The sequence below is a fragment of the Cuculus canorus genome, chromosome 3 (assembly GCF_017976375.1).
Source record: "Cuculus canorus isolate bCucCan1 chromosome 3, bCucCan1.pri, whole genome shotgun sequence".
In the NCBI taxonomy this organism is placed as follows: Eukaryota; Metazoa; Chordata; class Aves; order Cuculiformes; family Cuculidae; genus Cuculus; species Cuculus canorus.
Genome location: NC_071403.1, coordinates 79,844,050 through 79,863,868, shown reverse-complemented (window position 1 = coordinate 79,863,868; position 19,819 = coordinate 79,844,050). Strand labels below are relative to the sequence as shown.

General features: G+C 39.1%; 1 protein-coding gene across 1 annotated transcript in view; it reads right to left on the bottom strand.

Annotated features, from left to right (window-relative positions):
• Positions 1-584: 584 nt before the first annotated feature.
• Positions 585-19,819, bottom strand: part of LOC128851678 (protocadherin Fat 4-like) — a 41,989-nt gene continuing 22,754 nt past the window's right edge. Inside the window, exons 24-43 of the mRNA XM_054062343.1 lie at positions 19,303-19,519; positions 18,137-18,295; positions 17,512-17,663; positions 16,204-16,372; positions 15,100-15,314; positions 13,563-13,742; positions 12,741-12,960; positions 11,075-11,211; positions 10,252-10,395; positions 8,286-8,530; positions 7,921-8,030; positions 7,079-7,213; positions 6,434-6,570; positions 5,615-5,812; positions 5,198-5,292; positions 3,715-3,870; positions 2,691-2,888; positions 1,966-2,091; positions 1,349-1,553; positions 585-993 (exon numbers count right to left, since the gene is read on the bottom strand). Of these exons, the coding sequence (XP_053918318.1) occupies positions 817-993; positions 1,349-1,553; positions 1,966-2,091; positions 2,691-2,888; positions 3,715-3,870; positions 5,198-5,292; positions 5,615-5,812; positions 6,434-6,570; positions 7,079-7,213; positions 7,921-8,030; positions 8,286-8,530; positions 10,252-10,395; positions 11,075-11,211; positions 12,741-12,960; positions 13,563-13,742; positions 15,100-15,314; positions 16,204-16,372; positions 17,512-17,663; positions 18,137-18,295; positions 19,303-19,519 (3,375 nt within the window). The 3' untranslated portion in view covers positions 585-816. The remainder of the gene's footprint in view (positions 994-1,348; positions 1,554-1,965; positions 2,092-2,690; positions 2,889-3,714; positions 3,871-5,197; positions 5,293-5,614; positions 5,813-6,433; positions 6,571-7,078; positions 7,214-7,920; positions 8,031-8,285; positions 8,531-10,251; positions 10,396-11,074; positions 11,212-12,740; positions 12,961-13,562; positions 13,743-15,099; positions 15,315-16,203; positions 16,373-17,511; positions 17,664-18,136; positions 18,296-19,302; positions 19,520-19,819) is intronic.

Sequence of the window (19,819 nt, the reverse complement as noted above, 5' to 3'; positions counted from 1 at the left end):
ATGGTGAATCAACTATCTCCCTGGGCAGCCTGTGCCAGTGCCCGAGGACCCTTTCAGTGAAAAACGTCTTCCTGATATCCAGTCTGAACTTCCCCTGGCACAGTTTTGAGGCCATTCCCCTTTGTCCTCTCCCCTGTCACGTGGGAGAAGAGGCCAGCACCCACCTCTCTACAACCTCCTTCCAGGCAGTTGTAGAGAGCAATAAGGTCTCCCCTCAGCCTCGTCTTTTCAAAATAACCCCAGGTCCCTCAGCTGCTCTTCGTAACACTTGTTCTCCAGCCCCTTCAGCAGCCTCATTGCCCTCCTGTGGACATGCTCCAGGACCTCAATGTCTTTTTGTACTGAGGGGGCCCAGAACTGAGGTTTGAACACAGAATTCAAGGTGCAGCCGAGTAGGGGAGGATAATGACTTCCGTGGTGGGAGGAAAGGAACTGTGTAACGAGAGAAATGTTAGCCACTCGTTTCCAACACCAAGCCACAGCCCTGAGTTTCATGCAAAAGAAAAGAAAATTGATGCCTGGGAAATAGTGTCTTCTGAAATAATGGCAAGGCGTTACGCTTGGAATCACTTTATTGTCTTTCCATTTAACACACCTCATAAGGAATCACGTGCTCTATAAGGGAGCATCCAGGACAGCAGCCTGCAGCCCTTCAAGCCTCCTGTTGATTGTCTCATCCATCTTTTGCAGCACAAACAGGAGCAACAGGAAATAAACTCTGGATAGTATTCCCATATTCTTACTGCTCATTTAATTCTGTAGTATTCCAGTGAGTGTCATTGTGGTTCTCCTAAAAGGTTTCTTTGTCAAGCATTCTTATTGATGAAAAAACACATCATTATCATCAGGGTCATCATCTTCAAGCTCTGCGTCCAGAATGATGGCCACTTCTGAAAATTTTACTCCTTTAACTTCTTTTTCAGGGGTGTGTGTTGTGCGATCAGGTGTTAAGGAAAGAGCTGATGCTGGATTTGTACCTGTCAGAAAGTGATCCTGCAAGAAAACAGATGATGAGTGAGGCAGAAAGCTGCCAGTGCAGTACTGTGGACAAACGAAGCAGCAGAAGTTGTAGAACTTCTGTAACTTAAAGCACACAAAGAAAGCATCGTTTTCAAGGCTGGAAGCTTTAGAAACCTTTACTGCACGCATTCTGTAAAAGATGGGAGAGCCACCGTTCTTCGATGGATCACCAAACAGCTCCGGCTCAAAGATTTCCATTGCTTCACATCAGATTTTTCATTTTTTAATTCCATCACGAGTTTACTTTTATTGGCAATTTTTCCAGTTATTTTATGCATAATGATACAATACATTTCACTCCATTCTGTGCAACTGAAAAGCTAATTACCTGTTTTGATGTGAATTCTGCAGTGGGCCAGGCCTGTACCTTTCTAGGTTCAGTGTCTTTTTCAGATGCTACATTTTCTTCGTGTGCGCTGATGTGATCTAGTGTCTCAAGGTAATCGCATTTTTCGTTGACCTCGAGTTCATCTTTGTCAGCATGGCCTTCTTTGGCATTTTCTGTGTTACTAAGTGCTATTATTTCAGTTTTCCTGAAAGAGTTAAGAGAATTCCTAACAGCTTGAGCTTGCAATTAGCTAAGTGACAAAAATCTCAGCCTTCCTAAAACTGAGAGCAGCATGTACCCTTATCTCAAAGTTACTGGGGTTTTACCCAGGGGAACGTTAAGTAGCTGCTTGTATCACAAGGGTATTTTTCTGCATAAGGCTTAACAATTGCTATAGAATAAATAGAAATTTACCCTTGCAATTTTTGATACAAGACTTACAGTTATTATCTTCCTTCAAGAGCGGTGTTTTTAACTTAGAACTGTAAGGGTCTTAAAAATCGACCTTTATGCTAGATAAAGATGTAAGGAAAGTCCTATGTTACCAGAATGAACTAGAACCACATCCTTTGATATGCTGTTTTTTTATGAATTTGTGATATCAGCATTCTACTTACAAGTTATTCATGTGCTCTAGTGTCTCTAAGCTTTTCAAAGTTCCATTTGAGGCAGCTGCACACGGATTATCAATACCCTCTATAACTCCAACTTGCTTCTCAACCAAATAGTGTTGCTGATGCTTTCTGAGAATGATAAATACATTAAAATAAAATTGTTAATTCTTTTTGAAGATTGGCTTTGCGGTTGTTTTAAAAACAGAACACAAACTATTTGTTTCATAAGTTTAATACACAACATGCATTTTTAGTGTTATTCTAGGGATTAGTTTGGCTGTTTCCCATTTTTCTGTAATGGTAACAGGTAAATACTACTCCTGTCTTGGAATTGTTCTGCTATGTGGGCCTGCTGCCACTGACATTTGCAGCAAAACCTCCCTCGATTTCAGCATTCATGGGGTTAGAGAAGACTTTTGTAGTTATGTTACAGCTGTGCACGCTCCCCTTTACAGTTAAAATTTCTGCTAGCCACAGTTCTCTGTTTTTAAAAGTACTGGTTTCTGCTGTTGCCATGTGACAAACACAATAAGAAGCCAACCGTCAGTTACACCTAGTGGTCTAATATCTATGGTACAACGCCAGGCATTCTGATCTATAGCAAAACTTAGGCAATACTCTATGCAAATACCTGTAATCTGTCAGGTAAATATTTTTCAAGTTGACATTTAAAGTAAACTTATTAGTTCTGAGTTTAAATTACATTGTTAAAGCGAAACTATCTGTACCTTTTCCTTTTTTCAGTAACGACTACATATACCAGGAAGGCGATGAGGGTGCAGGCTAGCAGAACACTGAGGATGATAGTTGCAATGAGTTCAGGACTTGCTGTGTCTGCAGGAGCCTCTTCTATGGTAGCAGTAACAAATGTTGGAAATGTTTCGTCCAGTTCGATCTCAATGTTGTTCATCTCCCCCCTAAGTTTTCTGAAGACAGAAGAGTAAAATGCAGATGATTTATGAGACCTTTGTTTTGGCTTGAAGAGTAGTGAGGAAAGGAACAGAATATCACTCCTTGGTCTGCCAAGACCTTTTCCAAAGATTCAGGCTTGTCGTGTCTTCCGTTTGGGAAAAACTCAGCATTCTAGTAACCAGCACTAGTGCCTATGAACTAAAATGCTGCAAATTTTGAAAAATTGAACTTGAGAGGTCAGTATCCTCTGAATCCACATCAAGGCAGGTGCATATCATCTTACTGATACCAACAGTGCTTTCCTCAGAGGAAAAGGTTCGTCCGTGCAGACTGCTGCCACAGACTCCATTAGTAATACTGGCCACAAACAATTACTCATTTGAGAAAAGTGTTGAGTCTAGAAATTGTGTGTTTGAATAGCAGCTGCTCTTCATAGAATGTTGATATGAATATGTGTTCATACCACTGACGTGTTATGAAACAGGTGTAAAATACTCCTAAAATGTAAGTTTTTAATCGACATTCTGCAATTCTGAATTCAATGTGTATTTTAATGATATTCTTTCTGCTTCAGGGTTGTTGTTTTCTAAAAAACTGACTTAATATATTTTGCACAACTAAACCGCTTTATTCATGTTTTTGACAAACTCTGAAAATTACCTTTCGATAAATAATGAAAACTTTCTGAATTCTAAAAATTCTGTTTAAGCCTTGAGGTAAGTCTCAGATAAACAGTTACTGAATCTAAACCTGTCCAGTCCAAGACAATAATAATTTTAAGCGAAACAAAACCTAGCGGCATAGCTCTGACACCCAGAAGACAGACTCTGCCATACACACCTTTTTACATCTTCCCCAGATACTTCCTGGTTTGCCTCATCAAAAGCAAGAATTTTTATGTTGGTGGTCTCAGCGCTGCTTCTTGCTTTTCTTTCAAACTCATTAGAATAAACATCAATGATGAATACACGCCACGCAAGTGCATTTTCCAGGACCCTGCCATTGTATTAGAAAACATTTTAAATTAACTGGGCAATGAGAAAATTGTTTCATTCTGGAAATCAAATGACAAAGAAGTAGTATTCAATACAACACTTTGCAGGTGTTTAGGATTTTAATCTAAGCATGTAAAAATGCAGGATTATCATCAGCAAAGGAATGAAACTGCCCAATATGACTGAGTAGCAGAAAAAAGAAAAAAAAGTCCAGTCCTTGTCTCTGGCTGGCAAGCAAAAATACTTTTCATGAGTAGATGCTACATAACTTTTGTACATAGCCTGAAAAATCTTAGATAGGTGCCATTAGCATAACTGAACAATTAATTAGAAAAAAAAGAAGAGTTTACAAATGCTTATATCTAGATTTCATAACCAATATTGCATGGCATATCATAAACTTAGTCATGCTTTTGGAAGCGACATATGGTGTATTTAATGTTTGACGTAACTTTTAATAAATACAGGCAGTGATACCTATAAGTATTAGCAACAGTAGAGGGGGAGAGGAAGGAAATTCAGTCTCATAATTCTCATTTTTTCCTACTCCTCTGTCACACAGATTTTCACACTCGGTTGGACCATTGGCCTGGTTAATCCACCATTCTGGTAGCAGTCAGTACCGGCTGCTTCAAAGAAAGCAGCAGAGCAGGTCTAGGGTTTCCATGTAACTTTTACCACTGAGAATCTGGTGCCATAATAGTGTCAATGTCACAAGCTCATCTTTCCAGCCTTCAAAGTTATTTCCCCTTGAAAGAATGGGACTCGATATTTCCAATGTAACTATATGTTCATTATGATCAAACAAAAGATCTTGTGTCTTCATCTACATGCTAAAAAGGCCAAAATATTATTTTAATTGTAGCGTGGCCATCCACACATCACCGGCTAATCCCCTAGCACTGTGGGGCTGTGACTCCTTGAGAAGCTCTGCTGTTGTACTACAAGGCAGATTTTTAAGGTGGGTTTGGTTAGTGGCTTCTATCCTGTCTGTCTCCACTTTTGTATCTCGAGCCTACTGTCCATGCAAAACTTTATCCTAGGCTGTTAAAAATCACAGAAACATTGAGGTGGGAAGAGGCGTCCGGGCATCATCTAATCCAATGACCTCTGATATTTGTCAGCTCAGGCCAAAGCTTTACCGGGTAAAAACTGGTGGGTTCCTGTAAATTCCCTCAAACTATTCTGAACTACATCAAACTGAAGGCCTAGCTTTTCACAGGCACTGGCTGTATCACCTCCCCTGCAGGCTGTCAGACCCCTGTCTCAACGGGACTCTAAATTTGTCATTAGATTTATCTGAATAAGCTTCGCAGTTTCAAAAATACCTTTTTACTTCAGCAATGTGTTTTTCAACAACATTGATATTCTGATTAAGTACCACCACCACAATGTTGTCACTGGAACTGGAATCAACGGTTACCTAATAAATAAATAAATCACATGTAAGGTTTTCTAAAGCATTTGTACCTTTCTTAGATTGACTAAAAAAACCTGCAACTGAACAATAAAAACCACCTCCCCAATATAAAAATAATTATCCTCTAAAAGTCAGTCTTCATGCCAACATGTTTTTATATGTTGATAGAAATGGTAACCTTGTAATTCTGGCCTAAAAGTATGTAGTAAATACAGTCTCACAGTATGGTATGAAGTAATGGTTTTGTTATTACCAAACCTAGTGCTTCTTGTACACAGAGTTTTGACATGGAAGCAAATTAGGACTATGAATAGATCTTCCTTACCATCACTGTTGTCTGGGCCGTGAGCCTTTTTGTGCCTTGGTCTGCAGCTTGAACTTCCAGATAAAATGTTCCAGCCTTTCCTGCTACAGAAACTGTAAAAATCTGCCCTGTATTTTCATTGATGTCAAATTCATTTCCTTGATTATTCACCAAGCTGTACAGCAGAACTCCATTGTCTCCTGAATCTGGATCCGTGGCCTGGGTTTGAGAAAGTTAATTTGTGAAATTTGGCTTGTGGTTTTTGGGCTGCACATTGTTCTACAATCATTAAACTCTGCAGGCTGCAATTGTAAGACTAGAGTATTTCAGGATAGTGCTGTTGTATTTTTCTCTTTGCACTAACAAAGTAAGGTGCAAACTGTCAGAATCAGACCAAGGATATAGAAGGGGAAATAAAGTCTCAAGGATGGAGGACTGTACAGCTGAAAGCATGTAAGTAGTGGGCTAGAACTGAGGGGTAACACCAGCCTTAGAAAAAGATGAGAACTGCTCTATTTTGTGATTAATTTCCCATTTGGGTCTGATAAGATAACAAAGCGGTTAATGATAAGAGAATGGTGGTCTGTGCTGTATGTAAGCCATAATAGTAGCACGAGTCAAACAGACTGTATAGCTCTTTTGACAGACCCACCAGTTTAGGGACAGTTCCCTAAACACCCCATCCTTCACCAGCAGTATGGTAAACTTGGATGATGGGCAGAACCTGTCTCAAGCTTTCAAGAGCAGATTTCACAGCTCCTTTAAGAGTTCAGCTGGGAAAGAAATCCAAAGCGTTCGAACGATTTCTAACCTCACGAAGTTCACAGAAAGATACTCTACCTCAACTGTGATAACCGGGTATCTGTACGGCACAGAGTTTGGTATCCAAGCAGAGTAGTCATTGCTCAAAAATGCTGGATCTTCATTCACATCCTGCACTGAGATTGTCAGCATGGCCACATTTTGAGCAAACAGGCCTATTGAACAAACACAAGGCGATTGCAACAAGCACCAGCAAAGCACAACTCTCAAAGCCTGGGTCAGCTGTGGCTTTGCAAAGGTATCTCTGCTGCATGTGAGAAAGGAGGAGGAGAAAGGGAAGGCAGCAGGGATGTGCCCAGGGGACCTCTATCTCTCCTCCTGGGGCCTCGGTGAGAGCAGGCAGATAAAGGCAAAAGGTGGCAGCACTGCTCCTCTTTCAGACCTCCCCTGCTGGCTGTGCTGTACCGGGCAAGGGACAGGCAGGTTCCTCCAGTTCCTGTTGAGGAGCCCAATGCCCAGCTATTCTATAATTTATTGAGACCACGGTAGGGCCCAGGAGTGCTTGCACCCTTAGAAGAAGGCTGCTGCTTTTCTCTGTACAACCTTGATCTCCAGCTTTTCATCTTTCAGACCAGAGTTTTCAGTTAAAGAGAATCATGATTCCCATATTGAGTGTTCATTGCCCTGCTTCAAGTTGGATTGTCCTTCAAAGCAAAAAATTACCTGAATACTGGACTTCCATGGCAGTTAAAAGATGTTCATTTGCTTCAATGAGAATCACATACTGAGAAATTTCCTCGTAGTTCAAATTAATTGTGGTTCTCAGCTGACCACTTTGTGGATCCAGTCTGAAATGACCTGAAAGGAAAAACATGCACCTTTGTTGTTGCAGCGACCACTTCACTTGTATCCCTACTACTTCTTATGTCTTAGTTGCTTTTAGGGTCCTCTGCTATTAAGAATGTGAAATGCAACACTTCCACTGGCTGAGCAGCAAAGGCAGCGCAGATGGAGTCTTATCCCAGACCAAACAGACCTTAAACATATAAAGGAGCAGCATAATTGGAAAACAGAACTGCAGCTTCTTCTTGCGCAACTCCTTTTCCACTGGTTTCCAAGTTTTCTCTCACTTTCTAATTATTTCCCTTTTTTGTGTTGCAAATGGAGTCACAGCACAGCTGTGAAAGCTGAAGGAGGACAGGTGCCCTGACATAGGTGCGGTTGCAAGGAAATGATAGACTAAGAGCGACTGTCAGGGAGAAGCTGTTTGCTGACAATGAGTTCTAATTTGGCTACCTTGGCCTGCAAATTTTCCTAACCTAAGACTACAGGAATGCATTTTCTAGCAAGTTACCACCACCTCTTTAGCCAAAGAAGGTTTAGCAAAGCCCATGCTGAAGACCTCTGACAGAACTTCTTTGTGTACTTTCCTTTTTTAAAGATACGACACAAATTTTTATCCTTGCTTTCCATCTCCTCACTTATATACAGCAACATCTGCCACACAAAAGACAGATTATGCTGTTATCTTAGCTATTTTTATGCATAAGGGAAATAGTACTCACCTTTTTCATTGCCAGATACAGTTGTATAAGCAATTTGTTTTCCTGAAGTTTCAGCCACAGTAAAAGCGTAAATTAAATAATTCACTCCTGTGTTTTCTGGAATGGAAATGCTAATATAGAAAATAAATGATAAATCATCACATTAAATTTCCCAGCAGTTATAAGGAAATAAAAGTCAATGCCTCACATCAAGTTCACAGAACCACTGGCATAGCAGAATTTCCTGGATGTTTTGTTTAAAACAACCTAATGCCCTTTCTTCTGCATGGAAGAATATAAAAATTAGATTCAACTTTCAACTTTACGCTATTTTCCCCTACCTGGAGAATACATACCAGTCACATAACTTAGTATGAAAGCCTCACCTGATTTCACTCTGGTTAAACTGAGGAACAAATGGACGGTTGTCAAACACATTAAGAGTAATCATAGCAGTGCCATTTAAAGATGGAGAGCCTTTGTCCTTAGCCATCACTGTTAAATGGATCTCTCCAGATCTAGACAGGTTTCCGGTTGTAATTATTTTCCCGTCACTCACATCTTCTATCAGGAAGAACGGGCTGAAGTTTTTATCAGGGAGGATGTAGTACTCTATAAGGCCATTTTGTCCCTGCCATGAAAGGAACAAAACTTCATGTAACTATTGCCTGCAGGACCACATTATTTCAGCAACCGAAGTCCCATGGTACAGACTCACTGGTATATCAATATTTCCATGCTCAACTGGGCAGAATACCTGAGGCATTTCAAATAACGAGAGAGAACCAAGCTCAGAGCTACTTTGTGCTTAAGCTGCAACACAAAAGGAGCAGCAGAGGAAAGGGCAAATGGGCAGAGCCCCCTCAGACCTCAAATTAATTCGAGTGTTCCATGATCTAAGAAAATTCCCATAGCAATACCAAAGAAAACAACATGCATTTGGAGTACATTATGAAGGGCAGGATAAAGAACTGAAACAACAGATCAGATAATGTCTAAATGCCTCTAGGAAATTTATTTAGAGAGTGAAAACTTGGGGTTAGCTATGGGTAGGATGAGTTCTTAAAATAAACACAAAGCAGAAGAAAATTCACAGGCAGTGGGCCAGTTACACAGGAAAAATGTGGAAAAAGGTCTCTAAAGGAAATAAGGACACATGTAGAAGGGGACAGTCAGTGTAGTGAAAGAGTCACCTGAAGGTGTGATGTCAAGAAGAATAAGCCAAAGTCTCTTGGATCTTTTTCACACCTTGAGAAGTACAGCCTCTTCCCTGCTATGAGGGTAAACCCTAATCCTTTTATTCCACACATCACCTTCCTGAGACAAGCCACTTTGACAAAACCCTTAGGGTTTGCTCTATTGCACTTTGTTTCCAAACAGCATTATATTCTATTCTTCCATGGCTCTGCAGCAGCAGGAAAAAACCTACCATGAACATCTGTTGTCACTGAGTAGTCTGTGGATTTATAATTGTTTCAGGAACAAGGAGGAATGGGGACAAAGTCTAACATGTTCAGTGCTGGACTGTGCCCAGAATCCTGAGAGCATGGCACGGGGAGAATGAGTGCCACTCTGCACAGCATAGGACCGGTAATATTATCTGAAGGATGAGTTCCATTAGGGTCTCAATGAAGATCTGAGTCCAGCAACATTCACGAGCAATTTCACTTTTTATATAAAATTATAGAGAAGGATGATATAAAAGGGGACATAAGCCACAGCTACAGCTATTTAAACAAAAATTGTGTGTTAAGAAATAGGAAGGGAACTGCTACACCTATAGTGTTGTCACTTCTAGATGTTTCATCTTTTAAATTACTTAAACAGTAATGATGTTGTCATGGTGATTTGGTTGACTACTGGATATCTCTACCAATGCCTGGATGCTACTAGGTGGGTACAGTACAGATATATCGAACAAAATTGCTTTGAAAAATGGGAACAGAGAGAATTAGCTAGGGTACCACTTCAGAGGTGGTTTGTAAGCAGACACTTTCACGTTGAAGCCAGGTCTATGATATTTAGCTTTTACAGATTCTTCTACTTCAGAAGTTCAGATAACTTAAAAGGCGTCAAATTGCTTGAGCACTTGCACACTTCTGAAAGATCGGTTCAGCTGGATATGGCAAAGTAAAAAACTTAGGCAAATATAACCGAAGAAACATTCTTAAAGAAAGGCAGTACATCAGTGCCAAGGCAGAAACATCAGAAGTCCCAATTCCCAATTCCTAGTGCTGTTAGTTAGTCAGAATTCACTTTCTGCTACATTTAGTATTTCATGCCTAGTGAATGGATAAAAATCTATTTCGGCTGCACTTTAATGCAGTGACAAAATCAAAAAGGCATAGTTACCTGATCTTTGTCGGTAGCACTCACAGTTATGACATGAGCACCTACAGGATTAATCATGTTTATAGAAGCAGAATAGGAATCCTGAGCAAATACTGGAGCATTATCATTCACATCAATTACTAGAACAGTGACGTGAGTAGTTGCCTAGAAAACAAAATGTTTTCATGCATTTTAGAATACTTAGAATATCTTGTTTAGCAATAATTTTTGTTATTTGCATGTGCAAGGAAAAGTATAATATAGACTTTGAAAATGCTGTACTGAAATACTGTGTTAGGTCTAATTTTGTGAACTCAACATCAGAGATCGCTATAGGATTTTAATACAAGGGAGGAAGGAATTCACTGTTGCAGTAGAATTCTACTTCTTGAAAACCATCTGAATGAGTAAGAACAATATGTGTTTAGGAGGCCAATGTTTCCTACTGCTGCTGCTAGATGCAGTTAAGGGAACCACACATGTTCTAGTTCTGTTAAATAAGTGTGCAATACCTTTTCAAGTACACAGAACTAGAACAATCTGCTGAAGATTACTTTTTCTCCCATAAAAAATTATCGCAGCTCTTACATTACTAACAGCAGTAGGCAACAATTCCAGTTCCCTGGCACAGGTTAGTCTGCAAACAGCTCAGGGTCAAATTCTACCATGCATAATTATGAAGTGTTTCAACTAATCATCGAGTACAATACTCCTCGGCATGAGCAAAGGTCACAAAAGTCTGACCTTAAGCATGATTAGGTGACTAATTTATTCTTTATTAGACCTCCCTCCCTATAGTTCAAAATCCTTTCTGAATAGCAGAGTCACAATAACTGTTTTTTACCTGATGGAAAGGGGCAGATTTATTGTTGACTGCACTCACTGTAAGGTTGTATATATTCATGGTTTCATAGTCTGGAGAGTTCTTTATCTTAATATAGCCATATAGTTCATCTATTTCAAATATATTTCCTCCACCACCTGAGACACATTTAAAGAAGCATTATCAATCAATACATCCTAGAAGGAAAATAATTTACTGCACTTCAATTATTTGTTCACTATATCTTTAGATCATTAAAACAATATTTAAATGTCATGGAGATAACGTAGAAGAAAAACAAAATATTTTGAGTGGAAGAGTGTTTGAGATGCAAGCCAACACAATGGGTTAACAAGTTCTGCAGGTACATCTGTAACACTCAAAAAATAATAGTGCATGAGGCACACTGATGATGATGGCCAGCACATTGGAATTCTGGGGTGAATCTGTGGAAGCAAGTCCCTCCAAGCCTGTGCAGCTCTTAGAGGGGATTAGAGGTGTTCCCCGGCACTTTTACAATCATCTGACCTACTGTGTGTTCAGTGTCATGTTTGCTGATTGCAACAGTCATGAAGCACTGTAAAAATACAGTGCTGCTGCCAAGTCCTCCAAGAGGAGATGTCACTGAATTTATTCTGTCTTTAATGAAGGTGGGCTGAGTGTCATACAGATCTAAAGAGAAATCAGTTTGACCACCAAAATACCTGGCAGAGACTTTTACTGGTTTTGGCCACCCTTGTCCAAAGCCACCTCAAAATCTGAATATACTGGAAACAGACAACTCTAAACCCACATAAACTATTCTTGATGGCCCACACTGCAAAAACAACCATTTCAGCTCCTGCAGGCTTTATCCAGAGGAGTCTAAATCTCCTGTGAGATTCAGGGGCAGCGGCAAAAGGGGAGCTTTTCTCATGTGTAATGCCATCAGCTACCACAGTTAAATGTGACAGGAAGCACACATCAGAGCTCTCAGTCACTGTAGTTCACAAGCTGGCACGTTAATGTAAAATGAAACTGAAGGCACTTTATATAACATTAATGGCCTGGGCAGAGATCTGAGGTAGCAGAGTTGGTGACCTGCTGTCTGCTGTGGCACTTCTGCTGCAGAAGTGCCAGGTGCCCAGCACAAGGGTGAAGACAACAGCTCTCCAGCAACCCTCAATAGTGGATCAGGTCCCTGACAGGCTTGTGGTATCATTTACATCTGCTCCTAATAGCTGTGAAATGCTCACAGCCACGGGCAGAGAAGATGCTTAATTTAGGAGCATTTAACACCTGGCACAAGCACAATGGGTTCTAGGAGGCTGGGATGAAGAAGGCCCTAGACACTTATTCCTCATTCAAGAAAGCTATGAGCATTTTTTTTTCATCAAAATGGCTCCTGCTGATTTCAGTTATGGCAGTTGAGCAGATAAATATATTTTTTTAAAGCTGATTTTTAACAGAATTAAGGGTATGATTAAAAGTACAACAGTTTGTAGTTTCTGCAAAAGAAGTTCCTACACAATCATTTTGAAAGGTGTATGAGCATGAATTCATAAAATACCAAATAAGGTGAAAATCATCCTTCTTTACCCTTGCGGGAAGAGATTAGGAGATAACACACATAATGCTATTTATGTTCATGATAGCATAGAAAACAAAATGACAGCTGTTCCAATGCAGTGAGAGAATTCCTTGTTACCTGTAAGGCTATATAGAATAAAAGCATTGTCTCCTGTGTCTCTGTCTGTTGCTGTGACTTTTCCAGCTATGAATCCTGCAGGCACATTTTCATTTACACTGAATTCACTGATTTGATCAAAGACAGGTGGCCAGTCATTAACATCAATGATCTTTATGACAACTGTGCAGTAACCTCTTTTCTTCTCAGGGATTCCATCATCTTCAGCATATACCACAACCTGTAAATTACACAATTATTGGTAGGGAGAAATCATACAAATAGATATTTGTATAAGGATTAAAAAATGTGGGTGAAATTTAACCTTTGGAATATGCTTAGAAATGTAAGCTCAAATTCTGAGTTCTCCTCAAAATGATTACTGAAAACTTAAGGAATATTAAGTCAATTTAAAAAATGTTTCTATATAAATTCAAAAATATTTATTGCCTGAAACAAAGCACATTCATAAAAAATATCCATCAGTGGTGGCAACAATAAAGATTAACCGAGAATCATATCTGCAAGATCTCAGTCCGGTACAGATACCAGCAGACAGCACTGACTACATAAACTGTCACTGTGAATTGGATCATTTGTATGATGAAGTGTTTGCAGGTTTGTAGGACAGGTGAACAATGAGCCTTGCTTTAATTTCATTCTAGTCTAAAGGCAGTGTCTTGCTTTGATAATGCTTCACATCTTGAAATGTTCATATTCTAAAGCAATGCATAAAACGTTCAAGCAGTATTAAGCCAAACAAAGCTTAAAGTGTAACCTGTCATCCAAGGGAAAGATAAAGAGTTCTGAATAATGGAAAGACTTAAGAATTCTAAAGCAAACCTGATACTCTCTAGGTTCTTCTTCGTAATCAAAGGAGGTAGTAGAATAAAGAGTTCCAGTTGATTCATTTATCCTGAATTTTTGTTCATCTCCGCTGAGAATGCCGTATGTTAGGAAACCATTTCTACCTGTATCATTATCCTGAGCTTTCAGCTGGACAATCTGAGTTGCAGATACATTCTGTGGATAAAAAACAGATTGAGGTGGTCAGAGACTTCGGTTAGCTGAGATTTCTTGGATTATATGAAAGGGGGGAAGTAACAGACTCTACATACACTTAAAATAGAATAGGCATTTTAAAATGAAAATCATACATGGCACAGTAAAAGAATCTCTTGCTTTCTCTGATTTACAGGAACAAATTTCCTCCCCCATGTCTCTACCTAGAGCAGCAATCTTCAGGGAGAAAAATCACCATGATTCCAAACAGGCCAAATGTTAACCTCAAGCATTTGTGGAATTATTCACGTTTGACAGCTCTAATCCTATGAAACTCAATGTATGTTCTCAACTTCGAAATTGTGTTTCTTTCTGAACAGTTTGGCTAATAATTACTTTTTTCTAAAGAAATGATCTGTTTTTCTCCTTTTTAAAAATGTTATTTGCATTCAGATAGACAATAAATATCAGTGTTTCACTTGCACAGCCATTTAAGACCTGATCTGAATTTATTTGATCCAACAGGGCATCCAGCCCTGTGTTTCCTACAGTGTAAATATTTCACATGGAAATAAATTTTGTTAAGAAATGTGATTCTGACTCTTCTCCATTAAACTCAATGGGAACATTAAATATAGGTGTCATAATTAAACTTATATTTAGCTCAATTTTAGAAATGGACTAGATTTTAAATCAATTGTGGCTGTGTGTGAATCACCTGGGAGTCTCAAAAGCAAGGTTTGTGCTATGTAAAACATAAACACAGTCAAAGTGCATCTTTTTTAGAAAGTAGTTAGCAGAATAAAGTGTGAACAGTGTTTGAAAATTGAAGCTTGAAATGTTAAGCTAGATGCTTTTGCATAATTGAAGGCTGTGGCTATCGTAACATAGCAGCCACAGACTGAGATCTGGCTTGCTTTCTGCCACCAATTACTTAGTGTCAGGAAGAATCACAGCTGATTGTGCATAAGCAAAAGGAGAAACATGGCTAAATTAAAGACTTTTGCCTGCTACTTCTCTGTGTGAAGCTCCCTTACACTGAGTGCGAGTCTAGGAGGTGCCCAGCATATCCACTAGATTTTGACAGGAAATGAATATTCTCTGTGTACAAACATGCCAAATAGACTGGGTGACTTTCCTACATGGAGCCCATTATTAGTGAAAGATTCACTTTCCCTTAATATGTCCAGAATTGTAGGTCGCTCTCTTTGTGCAATGTGATTTTCAGCTTGAAATAAATCTTAAAATATCATATGGCAGAACAGAATGGCAAGTCTGTCCAGTTCCATTTATTTGCATACTCATCAATAGGTTTTAAATTATTCATATTATTTTGAGGATTTATTTTTGTGACGGAGTTTGGATGATGTTTTCTTACCTCTTCCAATCCTTCTTCGATTAGAGAGTGTGGGAAAACTGGAGGGAAATCATTTTCATCAATAACTTCCACATTCACAGAAACTTCATTAAATATGAATAAAGCAGCATTGGACGAATCTGTTGCTCGCACACGGAAACTGACTGGAAAATCTTCTGGTTTCAAATTCTTTCTTGTTCTTATGATACCAGTGGATGAATCAATAATGAAATAACCTGATTAAAAAAAAACCCAAATTATTCCATTTATGATTTTGTCAGTTAAAACTGAAGATATGAACCCTTCAATGCAAACTGTACATTATGTATATGAATATCACAGGTTAGAGTAGTCATCAAAGAACAAAATAAAATTCAACATGGATATGTGACAATGTTGGATATATCCAGGTCTATAATTAACAAAACAAATAATTAAGAAGGTCAGGTAAGAACCAAAGGAGTGAAGTTTCCTTCACCACTCTCCAGTCAGAAGGTCTTCACCTTCCTCTGAAACAGTCAGAAATTATTTTTCCCTGTTTCAGTCAGAAATTATTTTATTTCCTATGTAGTTCTGTTCTTATTGAAGATGAGGAATTCTGCAAATAACTTCAAGGCGACCACAACTTCATGCAAAACACTTCACAAAATGGAAATATAAAGTGGCTGTGTTTGATGATACAATAAAATCATCCCTATATTTTGTAAACAAAGATGTGACAAACACTGATGTACTTGATCCCATGCAAATTTATTCTATGTATTCGCATTTCTCCAGAAAGTGTTGCTGAGTTGGTTTTTCTACCAGCAGTCCTTCTCCAGTCACTGTAACTTTATGCCTGATCAGGTATCACCCAATCTTCCTGCAGCAGACATAGAAAAGCATACAGCTGGCACAGCCGGCTCTGTATCATGTGGCTGTAGCTAATCTAGAAATTTGGTCACATGCCCACACCTGATCCATGTCAAATGTTTACATCTGGTTGATGCACATCCCACATTAATGGCTGTAGAACTAAGGTAAAAGCAACAGGAGAGAGAGAAGAAACAATGCAAAAGCTAAGTGTTCTGCAGTGCTTGTTGTTCAACACACCCTCTTCCTTGTTATTTCACATAAAGAGCTTACCCTTCTCATCTCCAGATACAATACTGTATGTCACAGGGTCCTTATATGACACACGGATATGTACAACGAATGTATCTGGCAGCGTCTTCTCACTCAGAGGGGCGGGCTTATAGACCTCTTCAGAGAACACCGGGAATGAACTGTTGATGGGAGCTATGGTTATTGACACCTGCAGGGAAAAGGACAAGACCACAGGGGTCAGGTTTTCAGGTTTAGCAGACATTTCTGCTTAGGTATTCAACAGCAGAAATCCAGAACTTTGTCATTAAAAAAAAAAAAAGTGCCTGATTGCTGCATGTTGAATTCGACACATTACTGTCTGGAAGGCAGCAAAGGTTCGTGAAAAATGCCAGCAAACTCATCAGTTTAGGTTGACCCATGTGCTGTCCTAAATGCCGAGAAGGATTCCAGTTCATTGCGTAAGGCATTTTTTCAAATCACTTGTCTAGATAAGCAGCTCTCAGAAAGAGGTACTGATCTGAATTTGCAACAAATCCTTCCACTGGAGAATGCGTGACCAGAGCAGGAGCTTGTAAGTACAGTATATTAAAAGTATTAAAACTGACTTTGTGTATGAAAAGTGGTGACAGGCTGTAAATAAATAATGCCTACTGTTTCACAAAAATAAAGATAATTTATTTCTCAATGGCACCAGTCATCTTCTGTCCAATGCTCTGAAAAATGACGGCTCATGAGTCTATATATTAAGATTTAGTTGAATATAATTTTCTGTATGTCTTTATTCATATACCTTCCTAGTTCTTTTTTTTTTCTTAATTCTGCTAAACTGTGATATTTACTGGCAAAACATCACCAGCCAGCTATAAGCACTGTATTTAAAAAAAGTTTCCTTTATCATATTTACATTTCTTAGTCTTCAATTTTGATTTTTTTTTCATGTATTATAGGAAAATAAACAGGAACGCCTTATTTATTCTCTCCTGTTTATTGTTACCCACTTCCATTATATTCCCTCTGACTGTCCCAGTCTTTGGCTTTGCACAGAAATCTCCATTCCTCTAATCTTCCTCCCTTCCTGCCTAGAGCTTCTGTCTTTCTTTTCTGAAACAGAATAATCAAAACAAAGACGGGCAGTGTGTCAGCCATTGCGATAGCAGCATCGCTTTGTAACTGCTAGCATCTTGTATCCTGTTCCTGAAATAGAAGTGGATTCTGACCTGCTGATTCCTGTTTTGCATAGTTTTCCCTCACTAATAACCAATTCCTGGTATAGTTATATTCAGTTTAGAATAAAACGATCTGGGGAGTAAAGCGTGTGCGTAGACACTAAGGTAAAAATGTTAGTACCTTTACAGTAGTTGAAAGAGGTGGCAGACCCGAATCTGTAGCAGTGACATTCAAGGAGTAATATTGGGAAACAGTCTGTTTCAATAAGTCTCTTGTTAATGTGAGTTCTCCTGTGTTACTGGAAAGACTAAAGAGGCCATCTGAGTTTCCATCTGAAGAGTCAAAAACAAGTGTTGGAGATGTTCAACAGAGCCAGCAGAGACAAGCAACTGAATTATATGCTTGGGATTTAAGAGAAACAGACAAAATTCTAATCTGTATCTGTGATTTGGAGCAAGGCACCTGCCCTCTCTTGATCCTGCATCTGCATCACAGAACCATTTGGGCTTGAAGGGCCGCTGTGAAGCCTGTAGTCCAACCTCTTGCTCAAAGCAGGGTCATGCTTGAATTCAGAACAGGTTGCTCAAGACTTTGATCCGTCAAGTGCTGAAAATCTCCAAGGACGGCCTCTCTGGGCAACCAGTTCCAGTTATCCTCACACAGGACTTTTCCCCACCTTATACCCAGTGACAACCTGCCACTTCAATTTATGACCATTATGCCTCATTCTTCTGTCAAGCAGCTTAGTTTAGAGCTGTGCAAGTACCCCAGTAATAAACACCCTCAAGATTTTTCCCTAACATACCTGAAATATTGTAGAAAATGCCTTCATCATAACCCTTGTTTTCATCTCTTGCATTGATATCCACTACCAGTGTGCCAGCTGTAGAATTGTCTAGAAGGATCCGGTAATACGAGGGCTTGTCAAATATGGGTCCTTCTTCATTAACATCTTCCACAGTAACTAAGAAGAGAAGGTCCATGTATGAGTGTTAACATGAGTTTCACCTAACTGGTTACAAACTATTTCTTCAGCTAGTCTAAACCAGCACAGCTCCTCTAAATTGAGTCAGAGCTTTTTCAACTGAAACCAGATGGCAACGCTGTTTTCTGTACTTCAAAACCCTTGCTTTTGTGGATTAAATTATTTACTGTTCATTCAACAGTTTCCCACACTGGCTGCACTTCTGGCCAGCATGCCATCACTGTGATCTGTCATGAGTAATATCATCTTATTGTTTCGCTGTGTTCCCTTCTGTGTCTGTATCCATCTGGTAATTCTAGTCTTTGGCTTAGATTGCAAGTATTGTGAGGCAGGATTGCTTAGTTTTATATTTGTACAGGACCTGGCACAACAGGGTCATGGCCCACCACCAGTGAAACCAGACGTACAGTAACATAAATAACACAGAAAACCAATAATGCAATCAATACTTCCAGTCATACTGATCAAAACTATGCCTGGCCAAAAACTAGGATATCGACTTCACAGAAATCTTTCATGTCGTGTTTGGAAAAAAATTTAAAAAAAATACTTTTTTCAGGAAAAAAAATAGCGATTAGCAATCAAGTACGATTATTTTAACAACAGTGAAAATCATTGTCAACATTGTTTTACCACCACAGAGGCAGGCTTTCTGTAAACAAGCAGAAAAGGAATCGAATTAGGTTTTCGGAAACATTTTCAATTAAAATGTCTATAAGTACTCAATAAATGTCAGAGTAAAATTTGTGAATACATTGAAGAAAGTAGTGTCAGCTTGCGTGAAAAATCTTCATTTTTGACAAGCCAAACATTTTCTGAGAAAAAATTCATCTGCCTACAGTCAAAAAGTAACATCACGACTTTTGATAATTTATTTTAGCAGGATGTATTAATACTGAAGGCTATCTTTATGCTTTATAATTGCATACGCTGAAATATTCCCTACAGGAAGTGAAGGTAAATTTCCCATCATAAACTAGAGCTACCTGTAATGTTTGCTGTGTCCTGGAAATATGGCTCTCCAGGATTGAAAGCTTTCAGAATAAATGTGTACTGGGAACGACTTTCGTAGTCCAGAGGTTGAAGAGTTGAAATATTTCCAGAAAGTTCTCCAACGTGAAATGAATAAGTCTCTCCAATTATGGTGTAATGAATAATGGCATTGTACCCTATATCTTCATCTGTGGCTGCTGCACTCAAAATCTAAATGAGAGGGGAAAAAAATAAAAGCAAAAATAGAAAACAACACCAAACCACCAGGTTCAGAGCAGAATGAAGACGGTGGCAAACATACACACGAGACTGGAATTTAACTACATAGTGTTTACTGACTGAACTGCTCATATGGCCATTAATTGCATTGCTAGAATACTGACACAGCATATAGCAGAGCTGGTAGCAGGTGTTACAGAGTCTTAGGTGGCACTTATTCCCTTGATTCCTGTCAGCCATTAGTTCACCTCTGGAAGGCATACATGGATCTACAAATGGATATATTGGAAG